Consider the following 19,051-nt stretch of genomic DNA (forward strand, 5'->3'; position numbering starts at 1 on the left):
ATTTAAAGAAAGGGCTTTTTAAATGACAAGTCTTAGATTTTGAAAAACACTTTAGTGTGACATCGCTAGATTCGGCCATAACGTCCAGGACGGATTTGAGGTGTTACATCTTCCAATAACTTATTAATTGTCTAATTTCCACATAATGGCTTCCACTAAAAATTCTATAGCTATTTAATACCTTTAGCTATTAGAATGCAATTTTTTCACTTTACGTAATTTAGTCCTTAAAGCCAAATTAAACACTTCTCACATATAATTTCTTCATTACAATTTTACACAATCATATAAACATATCATAGACCTTATAATAATTATAAAATAATCATTTCAAGTTTAAATTTGTGGTCTCGAAACCACTGTTCTGACTTGGCCCTAATTTGGGATGTTACAATATGTAGTAGTCTTGATTGTGGATGTTTGATTGCCAAAATATGTTATGTTATATACCATAAAAGTCATGAAAGGATTTGTGCAAATAAGGGTGGAAAATGGCTTGGTAAATAGCCCTTATTTTGTCCACACAGGTAGGCACATGGGCGTGTGTCTAGGTCGTGTGTGACACACGGTCTGTCCCATGGGCATGTGCATAGGTCGTGTGTCCCTTGTACCTTAATTTTGAGAAACAGAATGCTCAGAATTGAGCACACAGGCAGAGACATGGGCGTGTGTCTTAGTCGTGTAGACGACACAGCCTCGAACACGGGCGTGTGCCCTGGCCGTGTGAAGTCTGCACCTATTTTATGAAAATTAATTTTCTACACGACCTAGCACACAGGCGTGTGACTTGGCTGTGTGATCTCAATTTTTTCATGGGCTACAAGTCAGAGAGTTACACGGGGTCGGGACACGGGCGTTTCCCATATCCACACAGGCGTGTGACCTCTGTTTAAATTTTTTAAGTTTTGTAAAAATTTCTAAAGTTCTTGATTTAGTCTCGGAGCACTTCCAATGCTTGATTTGGGCGTCTTAGGCTTGTGCTATGGACTTTAGATTGAATATGAATGGTTTTGGTTTGGACACAAATTTATGGCTTGAAATTGTATGATTGTTTGTGTGGTAAGTCCAGTAATGCCTCATACCCTATTCCAGCATCGAATATGGGTAAGGGGTGTTACATTTAGTGGTATCAGAGCTATGGTTTAGTCGATTCTCAAACTAACATAGCGAGTGTAAGAGTCTAGCTATACATGCCATATATAAATTTTGATAGTGTGACGACTCCTGACAATTTAAACTATGTTTTCATATAGTAAATGGATTATGACCGAGAAGTGGCTAATGACGTTGAAAGTAATGTGCCGGCTCCCGCTCAGGGGACCGCACCATCTGAAAGTAGGCCTGTGACTATTAGTCAGGGAGGAGAGGCTATGGAAGCCTTCTTCCAAAGGATGAATGAGTGGTTTGCTGAGTTTTTTCGTACAAATTCGGGTACCCAACTTCCTCTACCCCCACCTAACCCTCAACTGGGTCCCGTAGCTCTCAAAGGTGTGGAATTGGTAAGACTAAACAAGCCTTCAATCGATAAGATTCGAAAGCAAGGGGCTGAAGAATTTAGAGAAAATGTCAATGACGATCTTGAAAGAGCAGAATTTTGGCTTGAGAACTCTATTCGGGTATTTAATGAGCTTTCTTGCACCCCGGATGAGTGCTTGAAATGTGCTTTATCACTTCTAAAGGATACGACGTATCAGTGGTGGAACACTCTTATATCTGTGGTACCGCGGGAAAGAGTTACTTGGGACTTCTTCCAAGAGAAATTCAGAGAGAAGAACATCAATCAACGGTTCATTGATCAGAAACATAAAGAGTTTTTAGAGCTAAAACATGGTCGTAGGACTGTGATTGAATACGAGCAAGTGATTGTTAGACTTAGTAAGTATGCTCGAGAATGTGTTTCAATAGAGGCTATTATGTGTAAGAGATTTCAAGATGGGCTGAATAAGGACATCAGGCTGTTAGTTGAGATTTTAGAGTTGAAAGAATTTGTTATACTGGTCGAATGAGCTTGCAAAGCCAAAGAGTTGAGTAAGGAAAAGAGAAAAGCTGAGTTTGAGGCTAAAGATTCGAGAAAGAGGCTCATGAATAAGTCGTTTCAATCTTTGTCAAAGAAATTGAGATATTTGTATGCTCGATCAATGCTTCAGCTGGGTATCCTAACAAAGATTGTGGGAAGCTATATTCCGATTCTAAGGCCCAAACAATGTCAGTAGCGAGCGTTCGTAATGCTAGGTCTATTAAGCCTGAATACCAACACTGTGATAGACGACATCTCGATGAATGTAGTATGAATAATCGAGCTTGCTTTAGAAGTGGCTCCCAAGATCACTTCATTCGGGATTGCCCTGAAATGGTTGAAAAGGATAATTTTCAGAATGCAAGATCGAGTAACACTGCTGCTAGAGGGAGGCTAGTAAGAAATACGAGAAATGGGACCAGTAGCAGAGTAGTATCCAAAGACTCGACTGTTAGATCAAAAGCTAGAGCACCTGCGAGAGCTTATGACATTCGTGCTCGCGAGGATGCATCCTCCCCTAGTGTGATCACTAGTACATCTTCTCTCTATGATACTAATGTAATTGCATTAATTGATCCTGGATCAACTCATTCCTATATTTTCATGAATTTGGTATCTAGTAAGAATTTTCCTGTTGAGTCTACTGAGTTTGTGATTAAGGTGTTGAACCCCTTAGGCAAATACGTTTTAGTTGATAAAGTTTGCAAAAGTTGTCCTTTAATGATTCAGGGTCACTGTTTTCCTACTGACTTAATGCTTTTGTCATTTGATGATTTTAATGTGATACTTGGAATGGATTGGTTGACTCTGTATGATGTAGTGGTGAATTGTAGATGAAAAGTTATTGAATTGAAATGTCGAAATAATGAAACTATTTGGGTTAAGTCAGATGAGTCACGTGAATTGCCTATTGTGATTCGTCTATGTCGACTCAAAGGTAAGTAAGAAAGGGTTGTGAAGCATTTCTCGCGTATATACTGAATACTAAGATGTCTGAATTGAAGATCGAATCTATGCCGGTAGTTTGTGAATATCCGAACGTGTTCCCAGAAGAGTTGCCAGGGTTACCAGCGATTAGAGAGGTTGAGTTTGCTATTGATTTTGGTACCGAGGACAGCACTGATATCGATATCTCCATACAGAATGGCTCCAATCGAGTTGAAAGAATTAAAGTCTCAGTCACAAGAGTTGACAGACAAGGGTTTTAGAAGACCGAGTTTTTCTCCCTGGGGTACACCGGTATTATTCGTTAAGAAAAAAGATGGATCCATGAGACTTTATATAGATTATCATCAACTCAACAAGGTTATGATAAAGAACAAGTATCCTTTTACCGAGGATTGATGATTTGTTTGACCAGATGAAAGGGGCAATAGTGTTTTTAAAGATAGATTTGAGATCCGACTACTATCAGTTGAGAGTTAAAAACTCGGATGTGCTAAAAACCACATTTAGAATGAGGTATGGGCATTATGAATTTCTTGTTATGCCTTTTGGATTAACTAATACTCCTGCTATTTTTATGGATTTGATGAATCGGATCTTCCGACCGTATTTAGACAAGTTTTTAGTTGTGTTCATTGATGACATTTTGATTTATTCCCAAGATGAGTTTGAGCATGCTGAACATTTAAGAATTGTATTACAGACTTTGAGAGATAAGAAATCATTTGCTAAGTTTAGCAAAAGTGAGTTTTGGCTCCAAGAAGTCAAATTTTTGGGAAATATTGTCCCTGCAGAATGTATAAGGGTTGATTCAAGTAACATTTTAATAATTGTTGATTGGAAACCACTGAGGAATGTATCCAAGGTTAAAAGCTTTTTGGGTTTTGTCGGGTCTTATCGACATTTTGTTAAGGGATTCTCGTTGATTGCTACACTTATGAAGAAATTGTTACAGAAAAATGTTATGTTATAGTGGTCAGAGAAAGGCTGAAAGAGTTTTGAATAGTTGAAAGCATTGTTAACTGAGGCACTGATTTTAATGCAACCTGAATCGGGAAAAGAGTTTTTTATTTTTAGTGACTCATCATTAAACGGCCTTGGATGTGTGTTGATACAAGAGGGCAAAGTGGTAGATTATGCCTCGAGACAAGTTGAAACCGCATGAGAAGAACTATTCGACACACGACTTGGAATTGGTTGCCATTGTGTTTTCTTTAAAGATTTGGGGAAACCATTTATTCGGTGAGAAGTGCCACATCTTTACCCACCACAAGAGTTTAAAGCACTTGATGACTCAGAAGGATTTGAATTTGTGACAATAGAGATGGCTCAAGTTGTTGAAAGATTATGAGTTAGTAATTGATTATCATCCGAGAAAGGCGAATATGGTCACCGATGCTTTGAGTAGAAAATCTTTGTTTTCTTTGAGAGCAATGACTACGTGACTGACTTTATCTAATGATGGTTCAATTCTAGCTAAGTCAAAAACTAGGTTGGTATTTCTTTAGCAAATCTGTAAAGTTCAGAAAAGTGACAGAACTTCAAGCTAAAAGAGTTTAGTGCAAATCAACTAGTGATTCTGATTTTTAAATTTGGGTCGATGATTGTTTGATGTTCCGAGGTAGGATTTGTGTACTGAGAGATACAAACCTTATTTAGAAATTTCTTCACGAGGCACACAGTGGTTGTCTATCTGTTCACCTAGGAAGTACAAAGATGTATAATAATTTGAAGAAATTGTATTAGTGGTCAGGTATGAAAAGAGATATTTATGAATCTGTAGCGAGATGTGTCAACAAGTAAAGGCCGAAACCAAGTATCTTCGGGTTTAGTTCATCTTGTGATGATTCCCGAGTGGAAATGGGACAGAATTACAATGGATTTTGTAACAGGATTTGTAACAGCCTGGTTTTAGCTAAATTGGAATAGTGGTTTTAGAACCACAAATCTGAGGTTGTACAATTATTTTAATACTATTTTTGGTGTCTACAGTATGTGATTATACATGTGTGAAAGTTTCATGTGATAATTTTATCGTTTAAGTAGCTAATTTGAGAAAAGGACTTAATCGCGTAAGATGCAAAAGTAGCATGCTATAAGTTAAAAGTGTCAAATTGCTATGGTTTATTAAGTGTGAGGCCCTCATGATGCTATTAAACCAATTGAATAATGGATGGACAAATATATCCATTGTTAGTGGAATTTTAATGTTTATTCATTAAGGGTAACTGTGTCATTTTGTAAATAAGCTAATATTAATAAAAATAAATTGAATTTATGTCTATCATTAATCCATTTTAATCGAATTTGAAGGAAAAGAAGAAGCTTGAATGTGTTTAGGGTTTAGGCTAGAAATTGGCTTGATTAAGGTATGATTCGAGTTCAGTTTTTGATGATTTCTACGTTTTCGTGATCGTTGCTTAGTAATCTAGCTAGCTCGCACCCTAATTTTTGAAATTGTTGATGAATTTGTGAGTTGAAATTGATGAATGTTTAAGCTTTTGACGGATTATTGATTAATTTTGAAAGCTTGATGATAGATTATAATGTTTTGAAAAGTGATTTTTAGTGAAATTTCATAAAAGGGGTTAATTTGTGAAAAGATAAAATGTGTGGTTAAATGTGTAAAATATTGAAAAAATTGGCTGATATATACACAAGGAGAATTCAGCTAGCATGTATTTGAATGAAATTGTGTAATTTTGTGTATTTGTGAAATAAGGACTAAATTGCAAGAAATATGAAAGTTTAGGGCTACAGTGTAAAAATGCCCAAATATGTGTTTATGGACTAAATTGAATGTGTTGATGAATAAAAGAGTTGACTTTGAATGTATATAGATAAAAAACGAAAGAAATCAGATTTAGATTGGGGGAAGTCAAAAGTTATCGAATAGTTGATCCAGTCAAGTTAAGAAAGAATATGTGAATGAGCTAAGTGACTCAAGTACGTACGAAATTCATATGAGTATTGAAAGGGGAAATATTCGATGGACTTGATTAAGACACTGAATATATGTTCAATGGAAAGGTTTGTGAATTTGAATGATATAAGTTATGTTTAACATATTTGAATTGAAATGTAAGTTTTCATGTGATAGCGTTATTTGTATATGGCTTACTAAGCTTTTAAAGCTTACTTTGTTTGCTCTTTCCATGTTTTATAGATTATCGAAGCTAGCTCAGATTCAGGGATCGTCGGGAAACGTCATCATACTATCAATCATCTCGTTGGTACTTTTGAAGCTTTGTATATATGGTATATGGCATGTATAGGCTAGTGTCATTTTGATATGTTTTGAGTTATGATATTAGCCATGAGTGTGACAGCCCAAAATTGACCCTAGTCGAAAGGTGGTCTCGGGACCACAAAACCGAGGCATAAAAATAATTTAAAATTTATTTCGATGCCTATAATATGCGTGTATTCATGTATGACATTTTTTGATGATTGGTTTAGTGTTATAAAGGTGAATTTCACTAGAAAGGACCTAGTAGTGAACTTTGAAAGTATGATGGGGAAATGTGTGATGACTAATTAAAGCATGCATGCAAAATAAAGGACTTGCATGTCAAATTCCCCCTTTTATAGGTGGTGGCCGGCCATGACAAGGGAGGATGGGCTAAACATGTCATGAAACATGTTTTGTTGGTGCATTAGGGTGAAATAATAAACAAAGGTGTATGGGTGATAAAAAAATGAAAAAAAAAATGTGTGTGAGTGTGGTAATCCCCCCCTTGCCGTGAGTTGAGAAAGAGGAAGAAAAATTTTGTTGTGTTCATCCTTTCTCATCCTTTTGGCCGAAAATCATAAGGGGAAGAAAGAGGATTTTGCTTCATGCTTGGTTTAGAAGAGATCTAGAAGGTGATTTGGCTAAATTGGCATCAAGATTAAGGTATGTATGAGGTTGTGTTAGGAGTTTCATGCATGTTTTGGTTGCTAACTTGATGTGCATGTTAGCCATGGCTCAAATCTTTGTTATGCCATGGAAATGGTATTTGGCCAAAGTTGTTATGGTGATAAAGCCATTGCATGCTAAGTGTGAAGCTTGGTGATGATGCATGCAATGATGGATTGTCTACTCTTGAGTAAGATTTTGAGTTTTCTTTTTGTGTTTAACCATGATTGAAGTTGAATGGAGCATGATTGTCATATTCAGCCATGATGCATTCATGAGCATGGTTCATGCTTCTTGCATGTTAGTTAAAATTTGTATTTTTGGATGGCTATGGACACCTTGAAATTCGGCCATGCTCATATTGTATATATATGTTTGCACATGATGTTTTGGCTATGAAGTAAGTGATGAATATATTGGTTTAAAGAAGAAGATGTGGAAGAATGCTTGTGAAATTGCAAGCACAATTCGGCCTAACACACATATAAGTGCTTGATGCTATATTATAAGTTTTGAGCCACAATGTGCAAAGCATTAACTAGTAAAATGCATGCTGTTTTTGTGAGGTATTAAGTGCAAAATTGGCCTCAACATGTACATGAATATTCGGCCTTGGGTAGCCTATTGAAGGCCTTAGCTTTTCCTTGATGCTCAAATAAATTGTATTGAATTGCTTGATGTAGTATAAAATGTGCATGACCATTGTGTATTCAAGCTAAAGAGTGGCCATATGACCATTTAAACTCCTTGTCATATTCGGCCATAAGCAAGCACAATGAGGTTTTAATAAATTGAAGTTGTTTGAATTAGCTCAAGAGCTAAGAGGGCCACAATTGGACAAGGGGAAGGAAAAGGTGATCGAGTAGCCGAAAAAGGCCGTTCGACAACATCCGAGGTAAGTCCTCAAGAAGTGACCTTACTTGAATTATGTAAGATGAAGTATGGATGTGTATGATTATTGATTTATGTGTGTATGAGAAATTGAATGATACGGGCTAAGTCCGGCGAATATGCTTGTGAATATATGCGTTTGAGCCTTAGTAACGAAAATGAAATATGTATGTCCAATGATTATTGATGTATGTGTACATGAGAAATTGAATGATATCCGGGCTAAGCCCCGAAGACAATTATGCTGGAAATTATATTCGGGTTAAGACCCGAAGGCAATTGTGCTAGTGGCTATATCCGGGCTAAGACCCGAAGGCATTCGTGCGAGTTATTCTATCCGGGCTAAGACCCGAAGGCATTTGTGCACGTGATTATATCCGGTTATATTCCGAAGAATCTTGGGCTGGAGGTGAGTGTTGGTTGCTGTAATGAATTCAATTAGTACACTCGAAAAGCCCAAAGGATAAGGTACGTTATATGTGCATTGGAAAGTCGACATGTTTGAGCAACATTCGCTCAATCGACTAATGAATTTCAGTTATTGAATTGATTGATACTTTGTGAAAGTATATAATGATGAAGTGTGAAGTAAGAATGTGTATTAATGACATGATGCATTTGGCTATGTGAATGTATTGCTGTAATTAGAATTGATTATATTCCTTGAGACTTACTAAGCATAAAAAATGCTTACCCGTTACTTTGGCTCTCTGTTTTATAGATTTATTTCGATAGCAATCGGATTCGGGATCAATAAAGTCGAAGTCATCCACACTATCCACGCCTCTATTTTGGTATAAATTTTGGTTGAACTTTGAAATGGCATGTATAGGACTACCCTTGTTGGTTGAATATGTTGTGTTGTATATATATACGGCCATGCGAAAATGGCTCGTAAAAGTGAAGTATCGACTTAGACTAATTGTGGTTTGTATGTATATATTTGGAGTCATGATGTGGCTATGGCTTGGAAATGGGAATGTTGGTCATATGATCAGCCATTGGCATGGTTAAAATGATCATATATGAACCTATGTATGGCAAGACTAGTTGGTTCATGGAGACTACCAAATAGGTAAGACCTACCTTAAAACAGATGCTGCCAGCTGCAGTGACGTGAATGTGAAAAATCACCAAAATTCGTAGGAATGGAATTAAATAGTGAATAAGCTATGTAAATGAACCTTGATGAGTCTATTTTCATATGGAAGAAACGAAATGGTCATAGGAGTTACATGTTAAGAGATATTAAAGCTATTGTGAGACAGGGCCAGAACGGTTTCTGGGTTCCCTGTCGCAACTTTAAAAATTTACTATAAATTATCCAAAAAGAATTAGGAGACATACCTTATATGTACAGATTCCATTTTGAGTCTAGTTTCATTAGAAACAAACGACACCAGCATTAAAGCCCTGTAAAGAGAGATATTCAAGTTATACCGCGCGAAGGTCAGAGCAGTTGATCCCTGAAACATGAGTGACTTTAACTAATAAACTGTACCAATTGGCCCAACCAAAAGTTCTAGAAATAAATCCATGGATGGATATATGAGTCTAAATTCAGAGAAAATTTACGAAACCAGTTTCCGAGTTTTGAAACTCGAGATATGATTTTTAAGGCGACAGTGACGCAGTTTTCCAGCCTGACTGGAAATGTCAAATGGATGGGCAAAACAAGTGAACTTGGCTTGTTAACCCCTCGTGTCCGACACGGCGATGGTCTCGGGTTCGGGTGTTACAATTTTATTGGTATCGAGCCACGGTTTAGTCGATTCTAGGACTACCGTGATGTGTTTGGGGTCTAGCTATACATGCCATTAAATGATGAATCGATAGTGTGGTGATTTACGACAATTTGACTTTGTGTTTGTTTATAGTAATGGATCCGATCCCAACCGAAGCGATAGCTGATGATGTGGAGAGTGTGGCGCTGCTCCGCGCAAGGGACAGCGCCGCGGGACTCTCAACCTATGGCCAGCAATCCTAATGACGAGGCTAGGCAAGCCTTTTATAGTGTGATGAGCGAATGGTTTAATCAATACATTCAAACCAACACGGTTGTTCCACAACCTCCATTCCCGACAAATGCAACCCCGCACCTACAATACCTCCGGTGACTGACCAAATAAGGTCAAGTAAGCCCCGATCGATAGGATTGAAAACATGGGGCCACTGAATTTAAGGCTACGGATGATGATGATGCCGAAGCGAGCTGAATTTTGGTTAGATAACACTATCCGGTGCTTGATGAGCTATCCTGTACACCGATGAGTGCTTAAAGTGTACCATCTCCTTGCTCTGTGAGTCCGCCTACTATTGGTGGAGTACTCGACTTCGTGGTGCCTAGAGAGCAAGTGACTTGGGAATTCTTTCAAACCGAGTTCAAAAAAGTATATCGATCGAGATTCATCGACCAAAAGCGGAGAATTCTTTGATCTTAAGCAAGGTTCGATGTCGATTCACGACTCTGACGAAAATTTGTGAGGCTTAGGCAGTGCAGCGAGAATGCATTTCGTCCGAAGCTATTATGTGTAAACTTCGAGGATGGGCTGAATGATGATATAAGGATGTTTGTTGGCATCCTCGAGATCTGAGTTCGTAGTACTTGTTGAGCGAGCTTGTAAAGCGAAGAGCTTAGAAAGGAGAAACAAAAAGCGATGTGGGAACTGGAGAATTCGAAGAGGTCCTCGGAAAGTCTCTTCAACAAGCATCGAAGAGATTTCGAGATGATGTGAGCCGGTCTAGAGGCGTTTGGGCTTTTCTAGACGAGGACGCGATCGACCCCTGTGACCACACGAGTCACCTCGATCGCCGGTGGTGGAAATGATCGCCGAGAGAGGCGGAGTGTCCACATTGTGGCAAATGGCATTCGGGAGCTGTTGGTTTCGTGATCGCTCCTGCTATAAGTGTGGATCGGCCGACCACTTTATGAAGGATTGCCCGAGGATGCATGAGCAGAATGTAAGTCGAGTGCAAACCAGGTGCTACCATTGCTCGAGGTAGGCCACCTAGAAATATGGGCAATGTCGTTGGCGGTCGAGAGGATCTAGAGATGCTACCATCGGATCGAGGCTCGTGCTCTGCTAGGACTTATGCCATACGCGCACGCGAGGATGCTGCCTCTCCGGATGTTATTACCGGTACTTTCACTCTTTTCAATACAAATGTGATTGCTTTGATTGACCTGGTTCTACTCATTCATATATATGAAACCTTAGCATCCAAGAAGACTTTGCCCATTGAGTCTCTTGAGTTTGTAATTCGGTGTCAAACCCTTGGGTCATTACGTGCTTGTCAACAAAGTGTGCAAGAAAAGTCCCTAGTGTTCCGAGGTTCTTGTTTTCCGCGGACTTGATGCTTTTGCCGTTCGATGAGTTCGACGTTATTCTTGGTTTGGATTGGTTGACCATGCACGATGCGGTTGTAAATTGCAAGAGCAAGACTATCGATTTGAGGTGCGAATAATGAAATAATTCGGGTTGAGTCTACGGACTTAAAGGGTTGCCATTTGTAATATCGCGATGTTGGCCCGAAATATGTAAGAAAAGGGTGTGAAGCGTACCTTGCGTCGTGCTTTCGATGACAAGGAATCGAAAAGAAACCCGAATCTGTGCCCGTGGTTTGTGAATACCGGATGTTTTCCACGAAGAATTGCGGGTTTACCACTGTTCGGAAATAGAATTTGGCATCGAATTGGTACCGGTACCACTCAATTTCGATAGCTCCGTATCGTATGGCACCAACGGAATTAAAGGAGTTGAAAGCTCAGTTGCAAGAATTGGTGGATAGAGGTTTTGCTCGCCCGAGTTTTTCGCCTTGGGGTGCGCCAGTATTGTTCGTGAAGAAGAAGGATGGAACCATGCGGCTGTGCATCGACTATCGTCAGCTTAATAAAGTGACGATAAAGAACAAATATCCGTTGCCACGTATTGATGACTTGTTCGATCAACTGAAGGGAGCCTCGGTGTTCTCGAAAATAGATTTGAGATCGGGCTATTATCAATTGCGAATCCGAGATTCGGACGTACCCAAGACGCCTTGAGCGAGATATGGTCACTATGAGTTCCTAGTGATGCCGTTTGGGCTCACTAATGCCCCTGCGGTATTTATGGATTTAATGAATCGGATCTTTAGACCATATTTGGATCGATTCGTAGTCGTGTTCATTGATGACATCTTGGTCTATTCAAGAAATGAGACCGAACATCTTGAACACTGCGGTTAGTCTTTGCAAATTTTACGGGATAAGCAATTATATGCTAAGTTCAGCAAGTGTGAGTTACGGTTAAGAGAGGTTAGCTTCTTGGGTCATGTGGTATCTGCATCGGGTATTCGAGTCGACCGAATAAAATTTCAGCCATACTTAATTGGAAGCCTCAGAAATATTACTTAGGTTCGAGCTTTTTGGGGCTTCTTAGGTTATTACCGACGATTTGTAAAGGCTTCTCAACGATAGCCACGCCGATGACGGCTTACTCCAAAAGGATGTTAAGTTCGAATGGATTTGAGAAATGCCAAAAAGTTTCGATCAACTGAAAACTTATTTGATGAAGCCCCAATTCTAGTGCAACCCGAGTCCGCAAGGAGTTTGTCATCTATAGCGACGCCTCTCTACTTGGGTTAGGTTGCGTATTAATGCAAGAAGGTCGAGTTGTGGCCTATGTGTCGAGGCAATTAAAGCCACATGAGAAAAATTATCCGACTCATGATCTCGAATTGGCCACCATCGTATTCGCCTTAAAGATTTGGCGACATTACTTATTTGGTGAAAGGTGCCATGTATACTCGGATCACAAAAGTCTCAAATATTTGATGACCCAAAGAGACTTAAATCTGCGACAAAGACGTTGGCTCGAGCTGTTAAAGGATTATGAGCTGATCATTGACTATCACCCGGGAAAGGCGAATGTGGTTGCGGATGCCTTGAGTCGTAAATCGTTATTCACTTTACGAGCGATGAATGTGCACCTGTCTGTCCGATCCGACAGTGTGTTAGTGGCTGAATTGAAAGCCAAACCATTATTGACACACCAAATTCGAGAAGCTCAGAAAGTCGACGACGAGTTGGTTGCAAAACGGGCTGCGTGTGTTCGAACAAGGACTCGGAGTTTCAAATCGACGATGACGATTGTTTGAGGTTCAAAAGTCGTCGTGTGTTCCAAAGAATTGAACTCATTTCGATAATTCGAATGAAGCCCATTGTAGCGAATGGCAATCCACCGGGAGTACGAAGATGTACAATGATTTGAAACGTCGGTTTTGGTGGCATGGTATGAAGCGAGACATCTCCGACTTTGTTTGAGATGTTTAATATGTCAACAAGTGAAAGAGGAACATCGGTGCCTTGAGATTACTTGACCAATCACGATACCAGTGGGAAATGGGATCGAGTCACAATGGACTTTGTATCCGGACCGCCATTGTCGACAAGTAAGAAGGATGCGGTTTGGGTCGTGGTGGATCGATTGACTAAGTCGGCCCACTTTGTCCCCGTGACGTCACGGATTTTCAATGGACAAATTAGCGGAATTGTACGTTTCTCAGTTGTGAGATTACACGGGTGCCTATTTCCATCGTGTGGGATAGAGATCCGAGATTTACCTCGCGATTTTGGAAAAAGTTGCAAGAAGCTTTGGGTACCAAGTCGCATTTCAAGACCGCCTTTCACCCCAAACCGATGGTCAATCCGGCGGATAATTCGATACTTGAGGATATGTTAAGATGTTGCGTCCTCGAGTTTAGTGGTTTATGGGAGCGGTATTTGCCGTTGATTGAATTCGCTTACAACAACAACTTTCAATCAAGTATTAAGATGGCACCCTACGAGGCCTTGTACGGTCGTAAATGCCGTACACCATTGTTTTGGACCGAGCTCGGTGAAAGCAAGATTTTCGGTGGATTTGATTAGGGATGCTGAGCGAAAGTGAAAGTAATCCGTGAAAGTCTGAAGATAGCCTCCAATCGCCAGAAGTCGTACGCGGATCTGAAGCGTAAGGATATCGAGTATCAGGTGGGTGATAAAGTGTTTCTCAAGGTATAGCCTTGGAAAAAGATACTCAGGTTCGGCCGTAAGGGCAAGTTGAGCCCGAGGTTCATTGGGCCATATGAGATATCAGAGCGAGTCGGTCCAGCGGCATATCGTTTGATTTTGCCCCCTGAACTCAAAAAGGTTCACGATGTCTTTCACATTTCGATGCTTCGATGCTATAGATCCGATCCATCGCACGTGATTAGTCCATCACAAATTGAAATTCAAGCTAATATGAGTTATGAGGAAGAACCGATTCGTATCCTATCACGAGAAGTGAAAGAGTTGCGAAACAAGCGGGTTCCGCTAGTGAAAGTGTTATGGCTCAAGCACGGGATAGAAGAAGCTACTTGGGAGACCGAGAACTCTATGAATGAGCGATATCCAAGCCTATTTACGGTAAGATTTTGGGGCGAAAATTTCTTAAGTGGGGAGAGTTGTGACAGCCCAAAATTGACCCTAGTCGGAAGGTGGTCTCGGGACCACAAAACCGAGGCATAAAAATAATTTAAAATTTATTTCGATGCCTATAATATGTGTGTATTCATGTATGACATTTTTGATGATTGGTTTAGTGTTATAAAGGTGAATTTCACTAGAAAAGACCTAGTAGTGAACTTTGAAAGTATGATGGGAAATGTGTGATGACTAATTAAAGCATGCATGCAAAATAAAGGACTTGCATGTCAAATTCCCCTTTATAGGTGGTGGCGGCCATGACAAGGAGGATGGGCTAAACATGTCATGAAACATGTTTTGTTGGTGCATTAGGGTGAAATAATAAACAAAGGTGTATGGGTGATAAAAAATGAAAAAAAAAATGTGTGTGAGTGTGGTAATCCCCCTTGCCGTGAGTTGAGAAAGAGGAAGAAAAATTTTGTTGTGTTCATCCTTTCTCATCCTTTTGGCCGAAAATCATAAGGGAAGAAAGAGGATTTTTGCTTCATGCTTGGTTTAGAAGAGATCTAGAAGGTGATTTGGCTAAATTGGCATCAAGATTAAGGTATGTATGAGGTTGTGTTAGGAGTTTCATGCATGTTTTGGTTGCTAACTTGATGTGCATGTTAGCCATGGCTCAAATCTTTGTTATGCCATGGAAATGGTATTTGGCCAAAGTTGTTATGGTGATAAAGCCATTGCATGCTAAGTGTGAAGCTTGATGATGATGCATGCAATGATGGATTGTCTACTCTTGAGTAAGATTTTGAGTTTTCTTTTGTGTTTAACCATGATTGAAGTTGAATGGAGCATGATTGTCATATTCGCCATGATGCATTCATGAGCATGGTTCATGCTTCTTGCATGTTAGTTAAAATTTGTATTTTGGATGGCTATGGACACCTTGAAATTCGCCATGCTCATATTGTATATATATGTTTGCACATGATGTTTTGGCTATGAAGTAAGTGATGAATATATTGGTTTAAAGAAGAAGATGTGGAAGAATGCTTGTGAAATTGCAAGCACAATTCGCCTAGCACACATATAAGTGCTTGATGTCTTTGTATTATAAGTTTTGAGCCACAATGTGCAAAGCATTAACTAGTAAAATGCATGCTGTTTTTGTGAGGTATTAAGTGCAAAATTGGCCTCAACATGTACATGAATATTCGGCCTTGGGTAGCCTATTGAAGGCCTTAGCTTTTCCTTGATGCTCAAATAAATTGTATTGAATTGCTTGATGTAGTATAAAATGTGCATGACCATTGTGTATTCAAGCTAAAGAGTGGCCATATGACCATTTAAACTCCTTGTCATATTCGGCCATAAGCAAGCACAATGAGGTTTTAATAAATTGAATTTGTTTGAATTAGCTCAAGAGCTAAGAGGGCCACAATTGGACAAGGGGAAGGAAAAGGTGATCGAGTAGCCGAAAAAGGCCGTTCGACAACATCCGAGGTAAGTCCTCAAGAAGTGACCTTACTTGAATTATGTAAGATGAAGTATGGATGTGTATGATTATTGATTTATGTGTGTATGAGAAATTGAATGATACCCGGGCTAAGTCCCGAAGGCGAATATGCTTGTGAATATATGTGCGTTTGAGCCTTAGTAACGAAAATGAAATATGTATGTCCAATGATTATTGATGTATGTGTACATGAGAAATTGAATGATATCCGGGCTAAGCCCCGAAGACAATTATGCTGGAAATTATATCCGGGTTAAGACCCGAAGGCAATTGTGCTAGTGGCTAGATCCGGGCTAAGATCCGAAGGCATTCGTGCGAGTTATTCTATCCGGGCTAAGACCCGAAGGCATTTGTGCACGTGATTATATCCGGTTATATTCCGAAGAATCTTGGGCTGGAGGTGAGTGTTGGTTGCTGTAATGAATTCAATTAGTACACTCGAAAAGCCCAAAGGATAAGGTACGTTATATGTGCATTGGAAAGTCGACATGTTTGAGCAACATTCGCTCAATCGACTAATGAATTTCAGTTATTGAATTGATTGATACTTTGTGAAAGTATATAATGATGAAGTGTGAAGTAAGAATGTGTATTAATGAAATGATGCATTTGGCTATGTGAATGTATTGCTGTAATTAGAATTGATTATATTCCTTGAGACTTACTAAGCATAAAAAAATGCTTACCCCGTTACTTTGGCTCTCTGTTTTATAGATTTCACTCGATAGCAATCGGATTCGGGATCAATAAAGTCGAAGTCATCCACACTATCCACGCCTCTATTTTGGTATAAATTTTGGTTGAACTTTGAAATGGCATGTATAGGACTACCCCTTGTTGGTTGAATATGTGTGTTGTATATATGTACGGCCATGCGAAAAAGGCTCGTAAAAGTGAAGTATCGACTTAGACTAATTGTGGTTTGTATGTATATATTTGGAGTCATGATGTGGCTATGGCTTGGAAATGGGAATGTTGTTCATATGATCAGCCATTGGCATGGTTAAAATGATCATATATGAACCTATGTATGGCAAGACTAGTTGGTTCATGGAGACTACCAAATAGGTAAGACCTACCTTAAAAACAGATGCTGCCAGCTGCAGTGACGTGAATGTGAAAAATCACCAAAATTCGTAGGAATGGAATTAAATAGTGAATAAGCTATGTAAATGAACCTTGATGAGTCTATTTTCATATGGAAGAAACGAAATGGTCATAGGAGTTACATGTTAAGAGATATTAAAGCTATTGTGAGACAGGGCCAGAACGGTTTCTGGGTTCCCTGTCGCAACTTTAAAAATTTACTATAAATTATCTAAAAATAATTAGGAGACATACCTTATATGTAAAGATTCCAATTTGAGTCTAGTTTCATTAGAAACAAACTTCACCAGCATTAAATCCCTGTACAGAGAGATATTCAAGTTATACCGGGCGAAGGTCAGAGCAGTCGATCCCTGAAACATGAGTGACTTTAACTAATAAACTGTACCAATTGGCCCAACCAAAAATTCTAGAAATAAATACATGGATGTATATATGAGTCTAAATTCAGGGAAAATTTACGAAACCAGTTTCCGAGTTTTGAAACTCGAGATATGATTTTTAAGGCGACAGTGACGCAGTTTTCCAGCCTGACTGGAAATGTCAAATGGATGGGCAAAACAAGTGAACTTGGCTTGTTAACCCCTCGTGTCCGACACCGGCGATGGTCTCGGGTTCGGGGTGTTACAATGAGATTTGGCTTGTAAATGATGATGTGTATGGCCATTTGAGTTGGTTGATTTATATGTTGGCAAGTAATATATGTGATGTTTATAAGTTACCATGTGTTTTGGCATGTTTGCCATGGTTGTTAGTATGGCTAAGTGGTTGCTCATTTGGTTAGTTATTAGTTGATATATTAATGCTTGAAAAATGGTATATTTTGATATGATTTATAGATGATGAGTTGGTATGTTTGAGAAGCATGAATTGATTGATTAAAAGGTGAGAAAATTCATTTAGGAAATATGTAAATTGTGATGATTTCGGCACTTGGATTTGGTAGATTTTTTAATATGAAATAAGTAGTTGATATGGTTGAATATAGATGAAATGATATATGTATGAAATAGTCATGTTTTGGTTGCCTATTTATGTGTTGAATTAGTACCAATTTGGGTTGTTTTGTGTATATGAGAGTAGGGTGGCAAATTGGCTTTTCAAATGGCCTATTTTTGTCCACACGAGCAGAGACACGGGTATGTCTCTCAGCCATGTGTGACACACGGTCATGTTACACGGTCGTGTGTCCCTTGGGGTAGCCCTACGAATTAAGTCAGCATACCCTACAGGTTTAGCACAGTCTAGACACACGAACGTGTATATTGGCTGTGTGTATCACATGGGTTCAAACACGGGCGTATGACTGGCAGTGTGATATAAGTCAGTATACCCCCTAAATGGCACATGGCCTAGCACACGAGCGTGTGTGGCCATTTCGAAGGGTACACGAGCTAGACACATGGGTGTGTGGTCGACCGTGCGACCCAAGTCAGTAACCTCCCTAGTTTTCCCATGGCTATGGCACATGGGCGTGTATCCAGCCGTGTAGTGCAAGTCAATATGTATGCCCTGTTTTCACACCGCCTGAGACACGGGCGTGTCTGTTAGTCGTTTGAGGCACACGGTCAGTTCACATTGGCGTGTGACCCTGTAATTAAAGAAAATTTTCTAAGTTTCTTAAAGTTTGTAAATGTTCTCAATTTAGTCCCGAACCTTGTTTAAGCATGTTTTAAGGTCTCATAGGACCTTATAAGGGACAATGTGATTGATATAAATGTATTGTGATTATGAATGAATATGTTATGTATGTGAATGATGTGTATTGATCGATAATGCCTCGTAACCCTATTCCAATGACGGATATGGGTTAGGGGTGTTACATTTAATTGGTATTTCAGCTACGGTTTAGTCGATTCTAGGACTAACGTAGCGTGTGAGAGTTTAGCTATATATGCCATATATATAAACTATGATAGTGTGATGATTCCTAACAGCTAAAATGTGTTTTTATTTATAGCAAATGGATCCCGATCGAGCAATAGCTAACGATGTGGAAAATATTAGCGCCTTCTCCCGCTCAAGGGATAGCGCTGACTGAATCTAGGCCGATTTCTAGTACCCAAAGGGGAGAAGCTAAGCAACCCTTCTTCTAAATGATGAGTGATTCGTTCAAATGAATCCGACTGCTCAATAACCTCCACCCCTACCTATCCTTCAACAAGTCCCGATTGTACCACAAGTACATCCGATTTGATTGAGTAAGCCACCAGTGGATAAGATTCGTAAGCATGGTGCTGAGAAGTTTTGAGC

The 19,051-nt window shown here is 39.4% G+C and overlaps 1 protein-coding gene across 1 annotated transcript; it reads left to right on the top strand.

Moving 5' to 3' along the window:
- Window positions 1-1,391: 1,391 nt before the first annotated feature.
- On the top strand, window positions 1,392-18,839 carry LOC128291580 (uncharacterized). Its single transcript, XM_053026761.1, has 3 exons — window positions 1,392-1,875; window positions 2,112-2,575; window positions 18,759-18,839. The coding sequence occupies exons 1-3, from the start codon at window positions 1,392-1,394 to the stop codon at window positions 18,837-18,839; spliced, it is 1,029 nt and encodes a 342-aa protein (XP_052882721.1).
- Window positions 18,840-19,051: the final 212 nt, after the last annotated feature.

This window comes from Gossypium arboreum, chromosome 4, assembly GCF_025698485.1.
Source record: "Gossypium arboreum isolate Shixiya-1 chromosome 4, ASM2569848v2, whole genome shotgun sequence".
Lineage (NCBI taxonomy): Eukaryota > Viridiplantae > Streptophyta > Magnoliopsida > Malvales > Malvaceae > Gossypium > Gossypium arboreum.

Coding starts and splice junctions, on each gene's coding strand:
- LOC128291580 (XM_053026761.1), top strand. CDS start 1,392: ATGAATGAGTGGTTTGCTGAGTTTTTTCGTACAAATTCGGGTACCCAA. Junction 1,876..2,111: donor GCAAGTGATTGTTAGACTTA/GTAAGTATGCTC, acceptor TCTTTGTCAAAG/AAATTGAGATATTTGTATGC. Junction 2,576..18,758: donor CTTCTCTCTATGATACTAAT/GTAATTGCATTA, acceptor TTTTATTTATAG/CAAATGGATCCCGATCGAGC.